A 14,033-nucleotide genomic window follows, 5' to 3' on the forward strand; every position below is an offset into this window, starting at 1 on the left:
CAGGCTGGAAAACTGGGTTGGACTTTCTGGAGCGGTCCTTAACTGGTTCAGGTCCTACTTAGAAGGCCGGAGTTATTTTGTTACTATTGGCAGCTATGAATCTGAGCGAGTGGCCATGACTTGTGGAGTCCCCCAGGGGTCAATTCTTGGACCTCTTCTGTTTAACTTGTATATGCTCCCTTTGGGTCAGATATTGCAGAATTTTAACATCAATTATCACAGTTATGCAGACGATACACAACTTTATGTGTCTCTGTCACCGGACGACTGCAGCCCAGCAGACGTTCTGTGTCAGTGTCTGGAGGAAGTAAACACCTGGATGAGAGAGAATTTTCTACAATTAAATGAAGACAAAACTGAGATCATTCTGTTTGGTAGCAAAGAGAAGAGGGTCAGCGTTGGTACATATCTTGAGACTCGGGACCTTATAATCACTGACCAAGTTCGTAACCTCGGAGTGTTGATAGACTCAGATCTGACTTTCAGCAGCCACATCAAAGCTGCCACCAAGGCAGCTTTTTACCACCTCAGAAACATCAACAGAATTAAAGGTTTCCTCTCCCAAAAAGACCAGGAGAAACTCCTCCATGCATTCATCTCCAGTAGACTCGATTACTGTAATGCTCTTTTAACTGGACTTCCCAAAAAGAGCATTAACCATCTGCAGCTCATCCAGAACGCTGCTGCTAGAGTTTTAACCCGGACTAAGAGATCTGAACACATCACAGCAGCTTTAAAATCTTTACTCCGGCTTCCAGTCAGTCACAGAATAGATTTTAAAAGCCTGCTGATGGTTTACAAATCCCAGAATGGTTTAGGCCCAAAATACATCTGTGATATGTTCAGAGAATATAAAGCCAGCAGAGTTCTTAGATCCAAGGACTCAGGTCAGCTGGTCCAGTCCAGAGTCCAGACTAAACATGGAGAAGCAGCATTTAGCTGTTATGCTGCAAACAAGTGGAACAAACTGCCACTGGAGATTAAACTTTCACCAAATGTAGACATTTTCAAATCCAGGTTAAAGACATTTCTTTTCTCATGTGTCTATGCATGAAATATCTTTTAACTTATCTAGACTGTTGCCTGATTTTAAATTAATTTAAATGATTTTATTTGTTTCTCTTTATATTATTTTATGTATTTTTAATGCTTCTTCCACTCCCTGCTGCAATGCTTTAATTTTATGTAAAGCACTTTGAACTGTTTGTACATGAAATGTGCTATACAAATAAATTTGATTTTTGATTTGATTTATATTCTCTGAACATATCACAGATTGTAAACCATCAGCAGGCTTTTAAAATCTATTCTGTGACTGACTGGAAGCCAGAGTAAAGATTTTAAAGCTGCTGTGATGTGTTCAGATCTCTTAGTCCGGGTTAAAACTCCAGCAGCAGCGTTCTGGATGAGCTGCAGATGTTTAATGCTCTTTTTGGGGGACTCAACGAAGAAAAGACTTCAGCCTGAAAAGTTGTCCACAAGACAAAATGTATAAAATATGAAGTATACTATTAATTTAAGATGGCTCTGTCAGAAGTCAGCCATGGTGCCTGACAACTTTAAGCAATGAACCTGTATTTAATTTGGCCAAAGGTCATTTCTATCCGTGCCCTCGTTGTAGCATGTGCATGGTGGAACGCCCTCTCCGCCCTTGTTCCTGGATCAGGATATGGCGTGAGGAGATACGGCCAGTGTTGCCAATTTAGCGACTTTGTCGCTAGATTTAGCAACTTTTGGCCATCTCTGGCGACAAAAAAAAATAATCTAGCGACTTAGCGACTTTCGGGCTCAATCTGGCTGAATCTAGCGACAATTTAACTTGTTTTGTGAGTGACAAATCAGTTGCCCCGCGACACCATACAAGCCGAGACAGAAGCACTGCAGGAAGGCGGCAACCCGGCATACCGTCATTTCCTGTCTGTGAGGGATGTATTTTCCCCTCACTAACATGTGTATGTTTGTATTTTTTTTATATTCTGATTTAATGTGGGTTTTTCTGTGTCCATACGGTTTAAACTTGGTGATGTGTTAACTTAATGTTTAAGATTTGTGTTGATTCTTTTTTCCTTCTTTTTGAGGTCACCTGGTCCTGTGTTGCCATGGAAGCGCGCCCATGAGCAGTGCTGATTAGGACCTGGTGTTCTCAATCAGCCTCATTGGGGGAATCCACACTGGTTGAGAGGGAGGGGAGATATTTAGGAATATTGTTTGAGTTTAGACTGTTTGTGTTTAGTGTTGAGGGTTTTTCACCCCTTTGGAATTAGAGGTGGTATAGGCTGATCATTTAAAAGGGGTGTAATTCAGAATGTTGGGGATTTTGTTTTGTTTTTGCTGTCTCTTGGGGGTTGAGGAATAAGAAAATGGCATCCTGTGGCTATGTAAAGTAAGACCTGTTTTGTTCCCTATGAAGAGAAATATATAAAAGAATCAGAGCTCTGCAAACTTTTGGATCATGTTTGTTTTTTCTCTTTTTGGTGTGCATTCTTTGGACCACCGTGGACATTTTTAAGCCTGGAAGGTTTGACTTACCTTTGCAGTCTTACACTGTCAAAACGGCAGTTTCAAGCTAGCTACAACGAGGGTAGGTTCACTTCCTGTTTTCAAAACAAAAGCACCTTTTTTTTTTTATCGTAATGGCTTTCCCTATGATAAAAGGCAACGGGTATTTTATTTTGTCAAAATAACCGGAAGTGCGTTGCTCACTGCGGCTACCTTTAGTAGCGCCGAATTCGTCGGAACAAAATTGTAAATAGCCGGTATTTTGGCAGGTTTTTAACACGTTGGGGATCTAAACGACTACTTTCTGGCCTGAAAAGTTTCAAATGTTGCTAAAGTTTACAGAGTTTAGAGCTGAAATCAGCTTCAGGCCGGCTGATTTCGGCTCGGGCAGGAGCGAAAATATATAATATGGGCGTGGTTACGTCACTTATGACGTCATGACGCAATCTAGCGACTTCTAGCGACTTTTCAGAGAGCCAATAGCGACTTCTTGTGATTTTTTTTTTTGGCAACACTGGGTACGGCCAGCATGCATAGCCTCTGTCCCCAAGCAGGACACCATTGAACTCTCCTGCAGAATAAGAGAAATGTTGGATGGATATACATGTGTTAAGACTTGGCAATTTGATGCAATATGTGCCTTATATGGCTATCTATAATAAAGTATGACGAGCACTTTAAATTCCTTAAGATGACCTCTACACCTGACCTCTCATTACATCACCAAAATTTTGCCTATGCTACACCTTACTTCAAAAGTACACTCCTTCAGGTAAGTAAAATTCTCGCGCCTTGTGCAAACCTCTGTGCCAGTGAGGATGCTCGGAAGATCCAAGAATCATGAACTGATCCCGGCCGTTTAGCCTCAATGTTGGGTTTTTCAAATGAGAAATCCAGTTCAGAGTCTATGGACAATTATCCCCAAGTGTACCTGTACATTTAGGATATGGAAAAATGTTCGGTTTACATAGTCAGCCTCCACGGGTCCAGCAGGGGCCTGGACAATGTGACAATGTTTAAATCCAGACTGAAAACAGTTCTATTTAGAAGTGCATATGACACCTGAAAGTATTTTATCTGCACTCTCCACTTTTAAATGAATTAATTAATGATTTTTTTTGTTTTTTGGAATGATTTTAATGCCTTCTTGTGATTTTATGTAGCTGTAAAGCACTTTGAATTGCCTCCGACATTCGCAATAATGACACTCTCCCTCTGTTCAAGTCTAAACTCAAAACCCATCCGTTTAACTTTGCTTACCTACAGTGATTGCTCCGTTCTGTGTATTTTTAATATGGTAAGATGTTTTAATTCCTGCGTTTTATCTAATATCTTGTTTGTACAGTGTCCTTGACTGTTTTGAAAGGAGCTTTCAATAATTTGTATCATTAACATTATTACCTGTCCCCCATTTTTCTGAGTCTGGTCCTACGTGGGTGTAGATCGGATGTTTGTTAGGTATTGATTAGTTTTAATGAATACCATGTTCTCTCTCATTTAATTTCATGTTCAATACGTGTGTATAGTTGCGTTTCTTTAGTTGCACTGGCACCGACTGATTGATTTTTTTGAGACAGTGAAAGTGGTGATATGATAACCACAGTTTTTGTTTCGTTTTTTAGACAAGACATGAGTTGCGGGAGCGCAGAATTCTAGGTGAACATTTCTTTCCGGAGTCTGTTTCAGCCGGTCGGACATTTTTTGAGTTGCAGCTAAGCTAAGCTTCAACTTTAGCCTGCCCGCGACCAGGCTAGTTCAGCAGCATAAACTACCATGGTTACTCAGTGGGAGTTCAAAAAAGCCACCTTTATGGAACGGAACTCTCGCTAACTTTAGCCAGAAGTAGCGAAATAAGCCAGGCTTTCTGCTAAGCCAGCTTCTAGTAATACACCCATGGTAGAAAGTATCAATTGACATCATAGAAATAGAGAGTAGAATGGCCAATGAACGCAACGGCCTTTGGAACGGTGGCGTCAACAGACCGCCATCTTGGAACATGTCTAGCGCCGCTGAGCGCTGCATTGAAATGAATGAACATAGACCGGAACTAAGCAGACATACGGAATTAAATCGGCGTAAATTGACATATTTGACAGCCGGTGTTTTTTTTATCCTCGTTCATTACAAATGTTAAGCATTTACATGGGTAAAATGATAAATAAGCCAATGTTGGTCAACATAGCCTATATTTCTGCTCATAACGTTGGCCTGATTACCTTTTCTTTAATTCATACGAACTCCTAAAATGACAGATCAGCTTGGTTAAGCCTAAAATGTTACTGTACAGTCTTTTGGAAGATACCGCACACTCTTGTCCAATGCTGAATTTATTTAAACAACGTTTCGTACACTGGCCGAAACGTTACCCTTCTAGTGCAAAACTCAGCTTACAGAATAGCTCCGCGGGTATTTATTCACAAACTACGGTGTGTAAAAAAAAAAACATATACGTAAGTCAGCTGTTCTGTCACAAATCGGGCACTTCGCTCAAACAAGATCCTTACCACTTAAATGCTTTCTTGGAGGGCCCGTTATCGTGTTTTAAGTCACGTGAACTCTTACCTGAAGGGCCCGTTCAACAATAAACAAACACACCAACATGATATACCACATGAAAATCATTTTTAATGGGAGATGTTTAAGTAAATTGAACAACAACGGAGGTGTACGGAATGTTGACGTGGTGCAACAAGCACTGTTGCAAATAGCATGCCTATGCTAACTTTAAAGTTATTCTTACCGTGTTTTAGCCACTTAAACTATTTCCTGAAGGGCCAGTTCAACAATAAACAAACACGCCAACATTATATACCACATGAAACCCACTTTTAATGCGAGATGTTAACGTAAATTGTACAACAGCCGAGGTGTGCGGAATGCTGTTATTGACGATTGACTAGCATGCTAGGATTGGAACCATGTACCAAGATGGCGACGGTTCTGACGCATGCCCAGAGGCTCATTGGCCATTCTACTCTCTATTTCTATGAATTGACATTACCAAATAATTTTTTTAAAAATTTTTTCCCCCCCTTTTTCCTGAAGCCACATTCTTTTCGATTTCAGCCTCTCCTCTTGATGTTTTCTACCCAGACTCCGCCCTCGCAGTGACGCAACACCTTCGGCTCTGCTACACTTACTCAGGCAAACTGCTCATTCAGGTGGATTCGAGTTCCCGAAAAAATGGGAACTCCACCCACTTTGTCGGGAAGCAATCAACTTTGAGCAGCGCCAACGGCCCAGGGTAGAGGCGTGTTCAAGGTAGTGACGTGGTTGAACTGCCACTCAACCCATGGATTGTACACGGAAGCGCTTCATTCAATATCAACATGGAGCAGCGTCAAGCTTTTGACACTGCTGTAGATGCTGTAATGAAAGTGTTCGACGGGAGATTCTCGTTAAAAATCGAGCAAAGAACAGCCCTTGAATCATTTCTTGACAGGAAAGACGTTTTCGCCTTGCTCCCTACTGGCTTTGGTAAGAGTTTAATCTACCAGTTAGCCCCGCTGGTAGCTAAATCATACGTCGGAGGAAAGAGTGGTGTGATTGGCTTAAGCTTAGGCACAGCCTTTTCTGGCCACAACCAGTAGCAACCCGAGGGAGGCGGGTTGACCAGGCCATTTCGAATCGTATTCGTTATGGTCTTGGTCAGACCAGAATCTCGAAGAGATTTGAAAGTCTATGTTAATCAGGCTAGATGTTTTCACCCCTTACTCCCTAAGGCTTTGTTTAAAAGAGAATTCTAAAACATGAGGCTTTTCTTGATAACTTTGAACTGGCCACTAAAACTTTCATGTCTTTGCCTCTTACGAAACATGAAAATAAGAACCAACTGAAATATTAAACCTTCTGCATTTTTTGTAAATTGACCTTTACCCTTTATGTACACTGCATCAAGCAGACAAAACAGGAAAGATGAATGTTGAATTCGGTTAAGAACTGTCTAACACATCACTAAGCCCTGGAAGGACAGCGGTGGACCAACATCTTTGAGACGGAAAAAACTTGATTGGTAATGATCAGAGGTCACTTAAACCTCTGAATAAGTCAAATAAAACAGTAGAAGTCACTGCAATGATTAATAGTCAGTGTAAGAGTGTTTCCACATGCTCACTGCAAAGACAATTCAATGTATTGAGACAAAGCAGAAAATGACTCGCCAGTGAAGCTTCAAAACGAAAGGCTAAAGCATGGACACAGGACTCTGGAGCAATGGAAAAGGTCATGTACTGTTTCATATGTTGGCAGCATCGGGGCATGTAGGGTGGAGGAGGAAGTGCTGTACTCATCAGGCCCTGCGCCTCGTGTCACTGTGGGCGCTGCGTTAAGATCTGGGATTTGATCAGTTCTTCATATGTACAGTATATGTAATGAAAATGATTCAAAATTAGACTTGAAAGATAAAATCATGCATCCCGGATGCGTGGTGGCTAGGAGTGGCTACAGCCACCATCAGATCACTCGCTGCCACCCCGTTAGCCACCACAAGGGAGCACATTGGATTTGTGTGGATTAGGGCATTTTAAACCACAACAGTTAATAATGTGAAAATGGTGCTATCACAAGAGCAACGACAACAACAATAATAATAATAATATCTAATTTAATTAGGATTTTCAAGGCAAAGACCAGTAAATTAATGTAGGTACTAATTGCACTAATAAATCTTAAACTGCTAGAACACTGTGCCCAAGGTTTTTGTGCAATGGCGCCATTTTGTGGTGATATAGGGTACCTCCCATACCCTACCGCTGGCCTGTTAGTCTGCAGGAAGCAATTACAGTCTTGTCAAATTTGTGTCAGTCATTGTATTCTGTCATGTTGAATAACCTAAATATATTAAGTTAATATTATTAAAGTGTGACAGCAATAATAAGAAATCAGTGTTTTAATATATGAATATACTGTAAATTCAGTAAATCAATAAATAGGTGATTTTTTTGGGGGGTTTTTTTTGGTCGGGTATGCCACCCCAAGATTTTGCCTTACCCCCACCCGCCACCCTTAGGATTTATTTCTGCTGGCGCCACTGTGCATCTGTTGCATCAGGTCACTAAAAGAGAGCCGATATTTTTACAATGACAGACGGCTTTCATAAGCCACCCATCTGTTTGGAGCCTTTTAAACACCTACTGTCTGTTGCATGTATACCCACTGCTCCACCTTTGATCACTGCATATGATTGGTGATCTCCACCTCTGGCGAATGTGTGTATGTCTTTGAGTGTAGTTTGACTGGTGACGACATGAAATGAAGAAGCAACATTGTATAAAAGTCTATTTCTGAATAGGTGTCTTCATCTTACCATAGCCATTGTCACTGAAGGATGATGGGTGTTCTCCCAAAATCGCCTGTCTTTGTCTTCCCTTTCCATGTTCTGAAACAAACAAACAAATTCCAAGTAATACAGACACACATTATTAGATTCCAAGCATGATTCTCTCTTATTTACTGAAAACAATGAAAATTTAAATGGAGTGGAAATCCATTTTCGAGGGGAGGGGAGCAGAGGTGAAGCACACAGCCCATGAAACTACAAGGAAAACACATACAAGACCAAAATGACCAAAGATCCCGTCAAGGATTTGACACTCAACTGAGAAAGCCCAGAAGAATAAAGACAGGGAGTGGCTGCAGGTGAGTTAATGAGGAACACAATCTGAGGCGAGGCAGATGACAAACCGTGCAAATAAAACAAGCCTAACCATGGAAACCATGACGGAAAAATCCTGTGTGGTGCTGAAGCCAAAAGCATGACAGTGACATCATACATCCTAAATGTATGATGGAGGGTTATGGCAGTTCAGACTGTACAACCAGCACTGCTTCCAAACGACTGCATAAACTTAAAAGACTTTAAATCACAAAATCATTTTTCTATCAATCTGTAGTGAAATTGAAAAATACTTAATTCATCCCGAAATCAGAAATGATTTTGGAGTATAAACCATTAAGAATCAATAAGAGTTACTAATCATTAGTCATTGTAAAAAAAAAAAGCATGGTGTAGTTATTGTTGTGGGCAGGAATGGCTTCCTGAAAACAGAAGAAGACATTCTTAACTGAACCTCTGACTGAACACACCCCACACAGACCATTAATGTTCCGAAGGGACACCCAGGGGTGCGTCACCACCCATCCTCTTTGATTTTTGATCAAAATATGCAGAAGTAAGGGACAGGGAGTCTCAGATGATTGTCCACAGCATGGAACTATTCTGGCCCCATTTCTTTCTTCTGCAGACTTGATGGGCATCATAGAGAGAGGACCATCTCCAGAACAATGAAGGACCTACACAAAGTTTGGAAGTTCTGTCTGGCCACGAGGCAAACTAATGATTTAGCCCTTGCTGTGTTTTATGGGTTGAATTATTTTTTCAATCTTGAGTATCAGGAAGCAGCTTGACCACACTGTAGATGATGCAGAAGTAAGCACCAGAGATCATTTAAAAATGAAAGATTTTGAATAAAAGGTAATTCTCTACACATGAATGAGCCGATGTTGGAGCTGCATCATCATAGAGAGGGCCATGGGGTAAAAACTGTGAGCAGTCAGTGAAGACTGATGGCACAGTTAATGTTCAAGTTGTGATTACTGATTTTGCTGTATTTTGACTAGTAAGAGAAATAGTTTATGTTGAGATTATGTGATGTAGGTTTTAATATCAGTATGTGAGAGGAGGGACCGGTGATGCAGCTGAGCTCGGAGGACATATGCTCCGGAGCTCTAAAGGAAAACTAGGTTTTTTCTCTGTGTATTGTGCTATATGCCCAGCTAGTGTTCTTTCAGATGTGAATGGAACATTTTCCCCCAGTTGCTCAGTGCTTATAAGATCTTCTCAGTATCTTTAAATGCAGTGTTTCCCAGTGCTGGTCTTTTGGGGCCCACTCCTGCCCATGTCCCTGCTTCAACACACCCGGCTCTAATTGATGGGTCAACAACAGGGTCCTGCAAAACTTGACGAGTTAATAAAAGTGATTCATTTATATGAATCAGGCATGTTGGAGCAGGAAAACATCTAAAAACAAACAAGGTAGCAAGATTTCGACAATGAATTTCCAAGTGTATTAAGCTTGTTTTCTGCATAATTAATGGTCAACATAACAGTATTTATTATTCCTATATTACGAATTATTCTGTAGCCTTTAAATTAATCTCAACGCAGTCACAGCAGACTTAGTTTGATTACTAATCATTTGTGTCTGAAACCCTGGCCACTTTGGTAACTAAGGTGTGCTTTGACAGAGCTAATTACACTACAGACTACAAATGCTTTTAGCTCATTTGACATGATATGGATACTTAATATCTAATTCCCACATGCTTCCAACATTTTTTGTAGTGTCAGATTTTTTTAGTGTTTAATTATTGTGCAATCTTTTTCACGACTTAGAGATATCAGATTTACACTGATGATATGCAAGCAGGTGTCTGTTATGAATGAAATGGTTAATATACAGAATTTTCCACAGCTGTTCTATGGTTCTGTTTTTGAATATACAGCCATTTGCCAGCTTATAGTATACACACAAATGACAATGGCAATTACCAATGAAAATAATAATGTAAATTCAAATAATGTAATAATGTACATTTCTAAATTCATGAACTTTATACAAATGGTTGTTTGTTTCGTTTGCGACCCATCCAGGGTGTACCCTGCCTCTCAGCTGGGATAGGCTCCGCCCCCCTGCGACCCTGAGTTGGACTATGCGGGTATATAAAAAATGGATGGATGAACTTAAAAATACAGTAACAACAAATAATTGCGTTATTGTGCTCTAATTAACCAAAACCTTTAGTATCAGTTTACTGGGAAACATGCTTACAGTAACATCATGTTACTGTGAGACATACAGCTACAGTATCGCTACTACATAACAGGCTGAACAGTGCTGCCTGTAAATGATCAGAAAAATAAGATAAAAGTTAATAGTTTGGAACCATGTTATTGTTACTGAACAGCAAAGCTGCAATGTGGGGTATACTCCGTGTTAAGTTAACCTGGGCTTCCCCCTGCAGTCTGGTTTAAGTAAGATAAGATAAACCTTAGTGATCCCACAGTGGGGAAAGTTCACCGTTACAGCAGCTCAAATAGACAGGGGTATAAGGGCAGTTTAAAGTTAAATTATATTTACAATCTAATTATAAAAATGGATGAATAAATCTAATAATTAAAATTTTTCGTCTACGAAGGGCAATGTCAGCTCAAATACATAGCAATAAGTAGAAAGAAACACAAGGTAAGAGAAAAACATGCATTTCTTTGAATACTCCTAATGCCATGACCACTAAAATGTTGTTTAAAAAAAAAAAAGGTCAGTTTCTTGATAAATTAATAATATAAATCCAGGAAGGCTCCAGAAAACACAGATTGATTAATGAGCGACAGCTTGTGTCTTACCTCCTCTGACCAAGTGTGGTTTTGTGTAGTCCCAGCTCTCATTATCATTCTTTATCACATTCAGACGTGTTGGCTGTTGACACAAAGATGAAAAAATGACCAAGTTAAATGTACTGCATACTGTACACAGACAAAAATATAATCTCTGCGGTTACATATTGTCAAGCATTATTCTATACAGAGGATGCATTTTTAAAATTCCTTCGGTGACATTACTATCTGTAGTGTCCACGGTATCCTTTTGTTTGATTCCTTTGTTGTGAATCACTCCCTGGCTGACTGTACTTTAGTGTTCGTTGAAAAAAGATGGAATGTCCAGAGGATGCGGTTCAAAATAAAGAATGGAGTTTTATTTGTGATTGATTTACAACTGATCAAAGAAAATACTGTAAACAAACAATATCAAGGTTTAAACTAAGACTGCCTGCCCGGTCTAAAGACTGCGTGCTTCAGTCAGCCACACCACTAGACGGCAGCACCGTGCTCTTTAGCCCTCTCACCTGCAGGGATCCGTCATTAATAAACACACACACCTCTAAACATTGCCAAACTATATTCCATCAAACAAATCTAAATGGAAACTAAGAAATTGGCTCCTTCACTATCAATCTATATCTATCCTATATATGTATTGTGACGACCCCTCCGCTCCACTAGTTGTCCCTGTTCTCTTTAGTGCTTCTTTCCTTCTGCAGAGAGTAAAGGCGGTAGCATGGTTGCCGCGTCTGTCACGGCGGTGTCGCACCGTGACGTCAAAATGACGTTTCAGGCCTGGCGCTTCCCTTGAAAAGACAGCGCAGCGCGTTGTCGTGCACCAGTCGATTTTTGTAACTTGGCGGCGCCGAGCACAACGAACCGGATGGACCAATGTGAGACCGGCTCAGTCAGGAGGTGCGTTTGTACAGGCAGCTGTACGACACTGCAGTGAAACAGCACAGGGAGCACGTAAACTCCCAAAACTGGTGGGCAGAGATGGGCAGAACTTTGGGGAAAGAGGGAGAGTTCTGTAAGAATCTGTGGAAGAAGCTACGGGACAGATACGTGAAGGCAAAGAAGAGGGCAGAGACTCTGTTGATGCCGCGGGCTTCAAACCTTCACCTCTTTTAACTGAATTAAAAAATTTAAATGATCTGAAAACTGCAGCAGTATCATTAATTACAGTATTCTTGCTCTTGACAGCGGCATTGTTTTCTTCTCCACTTTCGTGGTTGTAGAGTAGCGGTAACCTTCACCTGGCAGCGCCACCTCTGTGACGGACAAAATTGCAACTACTGGCGCAACGACTTGCGCCACTATATAGGGTCCTATGGCGGGCACGAACTCGTGACGTCATCAACACCGCTCGCGCGAGCAGACGCGGCAACCATGCTAGAGCCTTAAGGCGGAGTGCTCGTCAGACTGATTGAGCCACACCTGGGGCTTGTGCTTCAAAAGCTCCTCTCTTGCCAGTTTCGATCCCTCCTGACTTGCCTTTGACTTGCAGGGCGGCTGCTGTTTTGTTGTTTTTGATCGCTTACACATTCACACACTCAGGCATGCATACACGACTGACTTCCACGTTTCCTTAGTTTAGATTGTTTTGTAAATAAAAGTTGTTTTGAAATTTGGAAGCTTTCATCTGTCTCCTATTTTTGTTGCAGCCTTAGAGCCGGGCTGTGACAAATGGGGGCTCGTCTGATCGTCCGCTAATTCGGTGACATAAAGAGATCAGCTGTAGCTATAGTTGCGAATAGAGGTGGGTTTTTTTGTTGGGAGAAGTTGATGAAAGTGATGTTTGTTGGTTGTTTTGGTCAGTGAGCCAGCTGCTGTAAGTCTGCTTGGAGATTGTGTGTTTTGTTTGGCACTGAGTTGTCTGGTCCCGTACGCGGCCGTGGTGAATCACGGTGGTTCTGTCCCTGTTAGGCTTTACAGCGAGTTCCCTTTTGGAGTTCGTTGGGGGGTGTTTTTTTTAGAGCGTTGTGAACGTGGTCAGAGCAGTTGTCTCGGGAGCACATCCGGAGCTGCAGGTGAGTCGCCATTATTTTTTGGTTGCTTTACCGGGCTCGCGGGCGTTAGTGCATAAGAACCCACCACAAGTAACATCCGAAGACCAGGGGGGAGCTTAGCTAGATGTTGGTGAGGCAGCTGGAGGGGCGGCTCTACTGTGGGGGGGCTCAACTCAGGTAAGTGGGCTATTGTAATTTGGTTCAGGTGCATTGGTTGGCGTAATCTGTGTGTATTGGACAGGTAATTGTGTGTTAGTTGGCATGGCTAGTGTGGAGGACTTTTTGAGTGATCCGTCCGAGGAGGGGCTGGAGCGCTGCACACGCGACCAGTGGGGATTGCTGATCATTTTGAATTGGAGATCAGTGATAGACGGTCTAAGGAAAGTATCAGAGCTATTATCAAAGCTAATCTGACTGAGTCGGAGGTTATCAAACCTGGCAAATTGCAGGCTGCCGGTACAGTTTCAGAAGCTGTTGTGTCTGGTGATCCTGGTTTAACTTCTGAACAGAAGTGTGAGTTGCTTCAGCTACAGGCTGAGGTGGAACTTAAAGGGATATGCCACCCCCAGGCCAAATTAAGTGTATCCCCGCATTCCCGAGACATAAATAAGTGTGTGGGAGCGTTTTCCTGGCGACCCAGGCATTGTCCGAATCCCACAGCACTGACCACTGCTTGGTTGCGCGTAATACATACATGCTAGCGTCGCCAGCGTCGCCACTCGAAATATTTCGCCCAACGTGAATTAATTTACTTGATTTACCTTCTCATTACTGTGTGAGTGGTGTACTTTCACATCGAGTGCAAATGACTGTGTAAATCTACACGGAAGGTTTGGTTTGCTCATGTCGGTTTGGGACTAGTTTCCAGTGCGGAAAACACAGCCGTTGGAAGGTAAATCAAGTAAATTAATTCACGTTGGGTGAAATATTTCGATTGGCGACGCTAGCATGGAGGTATTACGGAAACCAAGCAGTGGTCAGTGCTGTGAGATTCGGACAATGCCTGGGTCACCAGGAAAACGCTCCCACACACTTATTTATGTCTCGGGAATGCGGGGATACACTTAATTTGGCCTGGGGGTGGCATATCCCTTTAAAAGGCTGGAGGTGAACAGGCTGGAAGTGGAGGAGCATAGGCTGAGTTT

General features: G+C 41.8%; 1 protein-coding gene across 1 annotated transcript in view; it reads right to left on the minus strand.

The window, feature by feature from the left end:
* LOC142398289 (heterogeneous nuclear ribonucleoprotein L-like) overlaps nucleotides 1–14,033 on the minus strand; it is an 84,196-nt gene that overhangs the window by 16,259 nt on the left and 53,904 nt on the right. The window contains exons 7-8 of the mRNA XM_075482252.1: nucleotides 10,904–10,976; nucleotides 7,805–7,876 (exon numbers count right to left, since the gene is read on the minus strand). Coding sequence (XP_075338367.1) covers nucleotides 7,805–7,876; nucleotides 10,904–10,976 — 145 coding nt within the window. The remainder of the gene's footprint in view (nucleotides 1–7,804; nucleotides 7,877–10,903; nucleotides 10,977–14,033) is intronic.

The sequence above is a fragment of the Odontesthes bonariensis genome, chromosome 2 (genome assembly GCF_027942865.1).
Source record: "Odontesthes bonariensis isolate fOdoBon6 chromosome 2, fOdoBon6.hap1, whole genome shotgun sequence".
Taxonomy (NCBI): Eukaryota; Metazoa; Chordata; class Actinopteri; order Atheriniformes; family Atherinopsidae; genus Odontesthes; species Odontesthes bonariensis.